Genomic DNA, 9,296 nt, shown 5'->3' on the forward strand with positions numbered 1-9,296 from the left:
TACGAATGGGTAGACTTGTTTTGTCTCTGTCTGGACTTAGCCGCCATTAGACGATGCGTTACGAATTAATGTGAGTTGTATTGTTGTTTGATCTAAATATATTAGAGTTTATCAAAAGTGTGAATTATTTATGTAAATTAGCTTGCCCACGTCATCTACAAAATTTCTTTAAGAATTTTTCAGCATTTTTTGGCGGTGTTGCTGGGCTGTGCCGCGACCAACAATAGCAAACCCGTAAATCGGGAACAGATGCATAAAAATCAATGGTGAATTAAGAAATTGTTCTTCTTTTTCAGTGATCCTGTGGCTGATAAAATTTGAATTAATTATACGTTTGTGCATTCGTAGGCGGATAGCTAATGTTAGTTAACATTGAAATTTAAACAGTTTGGTTCTTTCAAAATATCTTAAATGTGTAATGAAGTAGGTTTGATCAGTGATAAATGTCGGCTTGGCAATAATTAAAACATTTTCTGCTAATAGAGGTAATCTTGTGTTCTATGGCTAGTGCCGGGATAAAATTCAGTAAAAATATTTAACAAAGAATCCACTGCATCAGGAAAGTGTATGCCAAGGCCGAATGATTTAAAGGACCCAATTCTCAACCTAATATTCTTAATCAGTTCATATGAGTTCACGTAAATATTATTTTTTCTTTAAATGTACGTAATAATTAAGTAAGTAAAAATTTTTTATTACCACACGAAAATAAGAGAGTGGTTCTACAACAAAGTTCGCACGAAAGAAAATTAACTTAAAAACAACAGATAAATTTTATTATTCTTCTTTAACGAAATTTCAAATCAATCCCATTCATTTCGATAGACGATTTCGTTAAATTGGCGCCCAACGTGGGGCCAGAATATGCAGTGGCCACTAAATACCCGTGAGATAACTAGGGAATTAATATAGTCGAACTTTGTTGCAGAACATTTAATAATTTTTCTATGTATTGTATGTATTGCATAACCAATATTGTGTGGTAATACCTGTGTATGATTTTTTGCATGAGAACACTATGTACCCAGAGGCAAGCTGAAGAAGAGAGCTCAATATTTCGAAAAATTAATTACCTACCACAATATCAGGGGGCAGCTGCACCCAAGATAGATCACCAAAAGGTAAAGCTAGAGTGTAGTTGTCCTGTGGGTAGTAAAGTAGCCTCAGTGTGGTGTTCTCGGATCATTAGTGGTGTGCTTGTTGTTAGTACTTTGTTTTAAAACAACAGGACATTTAGGTAGTTAGTCATTGTAGTATATAGTAAGTGTGTATTAGTTAATGTCCATTTCTTGTGTGATTATGTCAGTGAAACCTGAGTGTTAGGATATTTAGTTCAGATTTTATTTCTTTTGTTTACTATGGTTAGATTGCGTAGTCAGAAAGATATCAACATGGATAATGAGCAACAGTCAGTAAGTAGTGATACCGAGTTGGAAAGTGGGACACAAAGTAATGTTAGTGACGTAGTTCAGGAAGTACAATGTGAGAATCTGGGGGCAGAAGGACAAGAAATGTTGCCATTGCCACCCAGTGATTCAGTTGATAGCGGAAATACTGTGCCATCCGCAAGCACTGGACACGGACCAGAGAGTGGTGAGGTGTCAGAAGTGCAATCATTAAGAGTTATGTTCGAGCGCATGCTCAATTTCCAAGCTGAATTTGTACGTGTGCAAGCAGAGCGTGATAGAGAACGTGATGCTAAACAAGCAGAACGCGATAGAGAACGTGATGCTAAACAAGCAGAACGCGATAGAGAACGTGATGCTGAACAAGCAGAGCGTGACCAGAGATTGGTAGCTGAATTTGCCAAACAAGCAGAGCGCGATAGAGAACGTGATGCTAAACAAGCAGAGCGTGACCGACGCCTGCATGAGAGGGACTTGCAGTTGATGCAAACTTTAGAAGTTATGCAAAGTGAGATTGTTAGTTTGAAACAAAAATATGAAACCATACCCAAAACGGTGCAAGAATTAAGCGAAAGAGTAGATAGTGTTCAAGTGGCTAACGCCAATATAGTAGAGGAAATCAGTGTCCTGACTAATAGGGTCGAACAACTAGAAATTGACACAACTCAAGTAATTGAGAACAAAGTGATCGAACAAGTGCACAAAGTAGAAAATGAAGTCATAAAAGAAATAGATCAGAAAGTGCACGCCGCAATTGAGGCCAGAGATGTAGGCTCAAGTGCGGATGTGCAAGATCTAAAAAGGATAGTGCACAAAGACATTCCGCTGTGGCAGCGGAGTGTGGACCGTCGTCTTGCCGAGATGGAGCTTAGCTTGCGGCACGACGAGGCACGGGCGTATGTCACGCCAGCCAGGTCCAACAATGATAGGCATATAAATACTGCAGTAAAAAATTGCGACTGCGAGACAGAACAGGCAACCAATGTAAGCGAAACAAATAAATGTCATTCCAAAGTAGTGATTGAAGAAAGCTTGATTAGGAACCGACAGTTTCAGATCTTTACAACGGAGAAGAAATCTGTTCACCCTGTAGTGTTTATCAAGGGATTTAGAAACATTTTGCCTAGCGTTTGGAGTCATACCCAGAAAATACAGTTCGTTATGTCTTACATACAAGGAGATGCTGCATTATGGGCAACCGAAGCAGCTGACAGTTGTGATACATATGAGCAATTTGAAAAAGCATTCTTGGCCAAATATTGGTCAACATGTATCCAGGAGAGATTACGGAAGGAGGTATATAATCCAGAGCCGTATTCTCCACGACTAGGCAATTTGCGAAAATATTTCGAGAAGTACATTAATAAGACCCGTTACTGGGACGAACAGATTTCATCCCGGGATTTGATCAGACTTTTGAAGTCACACTTGCCGATACATGTAAAGGAAAAACTTATACACGTGCCTGAAAATGATATGGAACATTTCTTGTCTGTTCTGGACTCAATTGACCTGATTCAGGAGGATGTTAAGGCAGCCTCTGAACAGGCTAGAAGTAACGGAAATGGTTATAGAAATGGTAGAAATAACACGCCTCCACCAAGTAATGGAAACGGCGGAGGTAATAATAGGAGACAAGAGTATGCACAAAACGGAAATAGAGGTAGAGACCGGAACGGCAATAGTCCGCCGGTGAATAATGACCGGAAAAGGAGGTTCGATGACCGGTATGAGACAGGCCCACCAAGCAATAATAGATGGAAAAATGCCAGGGGGCCGAGCAATAGTAATACTTATAATGATGCAAACCGAACTTGGCCGCAGAACCAGAGGTCCAGTCCGGACCGGCAAAACAGTGATAGGTATGACAATAACCGACCGCCACCACAAAATGCGCCAATTGCGCAACCGTGGCGGCCGACGCAACACAACGTGCACATAGTGGAGGTCAGTGACACAGAGCAGCCACGCCCATCCACTAGCAATAATTCAACAAACTAGATGCAGCCGAGATACGCTCTCCATCGTCGGCTGAGGTTTGGAGTGAGAGCAGCCCGACACAGAACAAAACACCGAACAAAATCTGTATCCTTAGGTATAATGACGGAGTACAGATGGGAGATGAATTAATAACTGAACCATCTACGTGCATAAAGGAGCACAAAGACAAAGTACAAGCGATAATAGAGATCAAAATTAACAATATTGATGTGCAAGCGGTCGTAGATACAGGTGCTACTGTCAGTGTTATGAGTATGGACTTATTCAAAGTACTGGGGAAGGAAAGGCGTATGCTGACTTTTCCCGTGAATAATTGTAAAGTCACTGGAGCCATAAGTGCACAGCGACAAATAATTAAACTCCAAGTGCGGGTAGAGATGTATGTAGGGGATGAAGCCATAGCGTGCTCATTCCTGGTAGTAAAGGGTTTAAAGGTAGCCTGCATTTTGGGGGTAGATTTTTTAAGAGAAAGGGACGCAATAATCGACCTTTCTCGGGGAAAATTAAGCTTGATGAATGCTGGTAGGAGAATAGAATTGTCCATGCTCAGATCTGAAGAGGTACCTGTACCTAATTGTAACGCTATTAACATAAGGTGTAGGAATCAGTGGATACTACATTTAGACAATCATTGTCTAGGTCAGAATCTCTATTATCCTGACGTACAAGATGATCAATTAAAAGCAAATGTGGACGCACTTGTGAACAAAGTATCACAGTCCGAAAATTTGAACTCTATGCAACAGCAGGATTTGGTACAGTTATTATCTAATTATGCAGATGTATTTTCAGAACGACCAGGAATTGTTAAGGGATATCAGTACAATATCGAGGTAAAGCCTCACAAAACTTACTGTCGAGCCTCATACTCCATTCCTTGGCCCAAGAAGGAAAAAGTTTTTTACGAACATTTGGAGAGTTAAATAAATTTTTCAGGTTATACATTGTATATAAGCACAGAAGATAAGAAAAGCAAGGTGCAACCTTACCAGGTGCGCTCAGAAAAGGAAAGAAAAATATAATCGACATGTGACGAATAACCAAAAATTTAGTGTTGGGGACTTGGTACTCTTACGCAATCATCCTAAGTCCTCGGCATCCTTGAAACAGAATAGCAAGTGGCAATTGGTGTACAATGGACCTTTTAGAGTAGTAAGTGTGCCACATGAGTGTAGCTATCTCTTAGCAGATCCCCACTCAGGGAGAGTACGGGGACTGTATCCGCGTAAGGATGTAAAAGCATTCCTACAGTAAAAGACTAATAGTCATATGTGGACACCATTCGTTTGTAAATAATGAACATTAATGATGTGTGATCTTTAGAGATAATGTACTAGTGTAGAAGTGTTTAGCTATAAGAATATGATTGACTTTCTCATGTGTATGGATATTTGTGTTATGTACTCTTTTAATTTGTGTTATCTAGAACATGCTCTAAATGTTTGCACAGATAATCTGATTAGTGCAATTATTTGTAGTGTTAAGCTGTGACAGAGTTCAATCAAAAAGAACATTTTAGTAATGATTAGTTAGTGTACTACATAATTTTCTATGTGCCCAAATTTGAAATATTTCTTGGCACAATCTTCTCTATTATGTGTATGTATGTATATATGTGTAGCTGTCAGATTGACAGATTCGAACCCAGAATAATATCAATAATATGAGGCCCTGAGAACTTCATTATCTAACCAATGTTATTAGAGAAAATAATGCACCCAGTAGTGACCCGAGGGCACCACGGGAGGCAAACTTGTTGCAAATTTATGTAATGCAAAGTTACGCACAAAGAAGCTTCAATTGAAGCATGTGCAGATTCAAACAGTAAAAAAGAGCTAGCCAGATACAGTCCAAGTCAATTTTTGCCTACAGAGACTACACTGTAGTTACGTAGGACGTTGATAGTAAAGTGTGACATGAGTTCAAAGGAGTTATTGAACAATATGCCTGCATCCGGCTGGAATGCACAAATAAAATCTACTCGAACACGAATATAGATGACTTTTGGGCAAACTAATACCAAATTTTAATATTTTGTTACCATGTACGCAAATATCACACCTTGGTAAAGAGTTACGAGTGTGCTATTACAAAAAAAAAAAAAAAAAAAAAAAAAAAAATTGCACAGCGGACATTGTAAATAAAAATAAAGGAACTTAAACAAAAGTGCAGTATTGTGCGGCAGAGACAGACAGTGACTGTTAAACCTGCAGCAATACGTCACGGAATAGTTGTGTATAAGTGATAAAAAACTGTATCATCGCCGTGTGTGCAAGTGGACAAGGAACTAGCACGACACGAACAGTGAACCGATAACGGACGGTGGATCAAGCTAGTGTCAAACTTTAACTCTTTGTGTGTCAAGGGACGCTAGGAAAGCGCATTGACTACGAAGATACTTGCGTGTGACTAATGACAAGTCATGACATGGTGAAAAATATTGTATGCCCATAAAACGTGTTACTGTGACAACGAAACATTGTGCAAACCAGACTAGTGAAGGCCTACTGAGTAATAACTGCCACTAACTGTGTGCGTTCTTTCCCACAGCAGGAAAAATGCCTATAAGGATAGTATACTGTTTCTGAACTTGTTGCATGTTTCCTGGAGCACTGCAAGAAAACGTCGCACGGGCGAGCGGATATCCAACGCGCATCCGGCTACATCAGCTATGCAGCGGCCGCAGCAGCCCGTAGCAGACCAGACAGACAGCCACGCCCCTCCGCGCCGTAGCTGTCAACGCCGGGGGCGGTGACCTACACGGAGTCAGCGCGCCGCGCCGAGCGCCGCTCAACAATCACTCCGCACCGCTCACCAAATACAGCATTATTGATTTTTTTTATGTTCACATAAACTGAATAACATGTCAATGACTTCATTTCGATAAACATTGAACATTTACTACGTAGGACAAGTGACCTTGTAGTGTATCACACGAATAATAGTATCACACACAAAAAAAAACTTCAGTCGAACTGTATGTGACTGTGATATTGTGTAATTGTGTAACCGTTTGTGACGAACTGAATTTAATTCAAATGAATAACTGCATTTAATTCAAATGACCATGAACCAACTGGGATGGCTGGGCTCCGGCACAGTTTTGCCCAGGTTTCCTGTTTGCCTACGCCCAAATGGGGGAGCCATGAACTTATATAACCCTGGGACTAAATAAAAGAGCCATTCCGTAAAATATACAAGTGTAAAGAACGTTACTGGCACCATTGTGTCAAAGTGTAAAAACTCTTTGCCAAATGCTGCCAGGGGGCAATGTAACGTTCCCTGCCAAACTCACGTTAAAAAAAAAAAAAAAAAAAAAAAAAAAAAGAAGGAGTTTATTTGTACCATATACGCCGCTCTGGGCAAGTTGTATATATGGTAATTATTGAACAAAAATATTACTGAATGTGGTGTAAAAGACATTTGTTATTCTCCTTATATTTTTTGTTGTAATATTTGTCTGTATTTAGGATAGGAATTTTTTCTGTATTTATTATGTGATTGTAAAATGTGTCAGTATTTGCGATAGCAGAGATATGTTGCCAGAAGAGAATAATATCGTCAATTTGCAAAGAAATGTTAATAGTCAGCAATACTATTTAAGCACAATGCATTATGTATTCTTTGGTCTTCTCTGTTCAGAAGTCATTGCGGTAGGACACTGTGAAAGAGTTTTTTACGAATGGGTAGACTTCTTTTGTCTCTGTCTGGACTTAGCCGCCATTAGACGATGCGTTACGAATTAATGTGAGTTGTATTGTTGTTTGATCTAAATATATTAGAGTTTATCAAAAGTGTGAATTATTTATGTAAATTAGCTTGCCCACGTCATCTACAAAATTTCTTTAAGAATTTTTCAGCATTTTTTGGCGGTGTTGCTGGGCTGTGCCGCGACCAACAATAGCAAACCCGTAAATCGGGAACAGATGCATAAAAATCAATGGTGAATTAAGAAATTGTTCTTCTTTTTCAGTGATCCTGTGGCTGATAAAATTTGAATTAATTATACGTTTGTGCATTCGTAGGCGGATAGCTAATGTTAGTTAACATTGAAATTTAAACAGTTTGGTTCTTTCAAAATATCTTAAATGTGTAATGAAGTAGGTTTGATCAGTGATAAATGTCGGCTTGGCAATAATTAAAACATTTTCTGCTAATAGAGGTAATCTTGTGTTCTATGGCTAGTGCCGGGATAAAATTCAGTAAAAATATTTAACAAAGAATCCACTGCATCAGGAAAGTGTATGCCAAGGCCGAATGATTTAAAGGACCCAATTCTCAACCTAATATTCTTAATCAGTTCATATGAGTTCACGTAAATATTATTTTTTCTTTAAATGTACGTAATAATTAAGTAAGTAAAAATTTTTTATTACCACACGAAAATAAGAGAGTGGTTCTACAACAAAGTTCGCACGAAAGAAAATTAACTTAAAAACAACAGATAAATTTTATTATTCTTCTTTAACGAAATTTCAAATCAATCCCATTCATTTCGATAGACGATTTCGTTAAAGTAGTTATTTAACGGCGTATTATCTTGTGTTAGATCTTGATATTTTGTTAATCGAAGCGCTTTCTTTGGTTGTTTCTTCATCTGTATGTGCTCTTGATTGTTCATACTTATCAAAATTCAATTAAGTTTGGTTAAGAGTTAACGCCCAGACAATCCCCAACCACTTTTCACCCCCACCGTTTCCTACGCCACATCTTCGGACAATTGCAGTCGTATCCAGACGATATCTGAAAATAACGTTATAATTAGCAAAACAATTATATGAGAAACCAGCCGAACACAAGAGTGCTGGTAACATTATTACCAAACTCGTAATCAAATGTTTTACTACTTTGTTTGAATATAGTGTGAAAATTCATGAAAACATGTTTCCATCTGAATTTCCTATGCTTTGCTCATCTCACTGGCCTCTAGGCAGCTCGTAAGTCTTCAGGTGTCTCCTTTGTAGTTCGGGGACTGAGGCCACACGGTAGCGCCTGCCGTAAAGAGACACTGCACCAGGAGCCGACCCAGCAGTGCCTCGTATCGCAAACAAGTTGCGCATGCGTGGCCAAGGGCCGCGCCTTGGGAAATGTATCTTAATTGATAAACAGCTCCCAAGGTGACCCAGAGACCGCAGAAGTTGGCATCGTGCTGGACAACAGTATTAGGAACTTGAAAGGGACGGACCGCCAGCTCCGAGCAAAAGACCACTGCCAGAGGAAGCCTGTGTGTGTGTGTGTGTGTGTGTGTGTGTGTGTGTGTGTGTGTGTGTGTGTGTACCCCAAACAGAAGCAACACACTACCTCAATGGCCTACTCCCAAGCAGTAGTCTCAGATACGACACTGTGGGTGCTTGTACGAAGCAGAACGTTTCAGAGACGCCGCGGAAACTCCCTGAATGAAGAGCGTTGTGACTGACAATTCGCAATTTTTCACAAACACAACTTTTATTGATGTAAGTTCACAAGGTTGCTGACAGAACAACAAACGAGAGGTAACTCCTAATTGAGACGAACCAAAGTTCACTTTTAATTTTCCACAAAGGTTCGTGGTAACACACAATAACACACTGGTAACAGTCCAGTTCAGAGACTAAGACGTAATCTTCAACGGACGCGGTACACGAGGTCGGCATCTGAATTGACATTCGTGGCTGGTTCTAGCCCCTAAATAGCTGTCTGCAGCCAATCAGGTGTTGGCGTAGTGATACTTCCTGCAGGCCGTGGCTCGAGCTCCGCCTGCTGGAAGCAGTGCTCGGAATGTCTGTTTCCATTGTATGTAAATAGCCGGTGTTTACCCTGGTGCCTTTGATACGCCTTGGGCATAGACAACCTCGTCCTCTGTAGTGTAATATGGGTTGCCGGCCCTCAGGGGCTACCTTGGCTCCCGTA

General features: G+C 39.9%; 1 protein-coding gene across 1 annotated transcript; it reads left to right on the forward strand.

Annotated features, from left to right (window-relative positions):
* The first annotated feature begins 1,391 nt into the window (after positions 1-1,391).
* LOC124776080 (RNA-binding protein 25-like) lies at positions 1,392-4,429 on the forward strand. The gene is made up of 3 exons (XM_047250923.1): positions 1,392-2,390; positions 2,928-3,027; positions 4,344-4,429. The coding sequence occupies exons 1-3, from the start codon at positions 1,392-1,394 to the stop codon at positions 4,427-4,429; spliced, it is 1,185 nt and encodes a 394-aa protein (XP_047106879.1).
* The last annotated feature ends 4,867 nt before the right edge of the window (positions 4,430-9,296 follow it).

Source organism: Schistocerca piceifrons, chromosome 2, assembly GCF_021461385.2.
Source record: "Schistocerca piceifrons isolate TAMUIC-IGC-003096 chromosome 2, iqSchPice1.1, whole genome shotgun sequence".
NCBI lineage: Eukaryota > Metazoa > Arthropoda > Insecta > Orthoptera > Acrididae > Schistocerca > Schistocerca piceifrons.

What these genes read in the sequence shown, in the direction of transcription:
- LOC124776080 (XM_047250923.1), top strand. Translation starts at nt 1,392, where the DNA reads ATGGATAATGAGCAACAGTCAGTAAGTAGTGATACCGAGTTGGAAAGT. An exon ending in AGACAGAACAGGCAACCAAT is followed by an intron (nt 2,391 to 2,927) that starts GTAAGCGAAACA and finishes GACCTGATTCAG; the next exon opens with GAGGATGTTAAGGCAGCCTC. An exon ending in AAGTAATGGAAACGGCGGAG is followed by an intron (nt 3,028 to 4,343) that starts GTAATAATAGGA and finishes TAAATTTTTCAG; the next exon opens with GTTATACATTGTATATAAGC.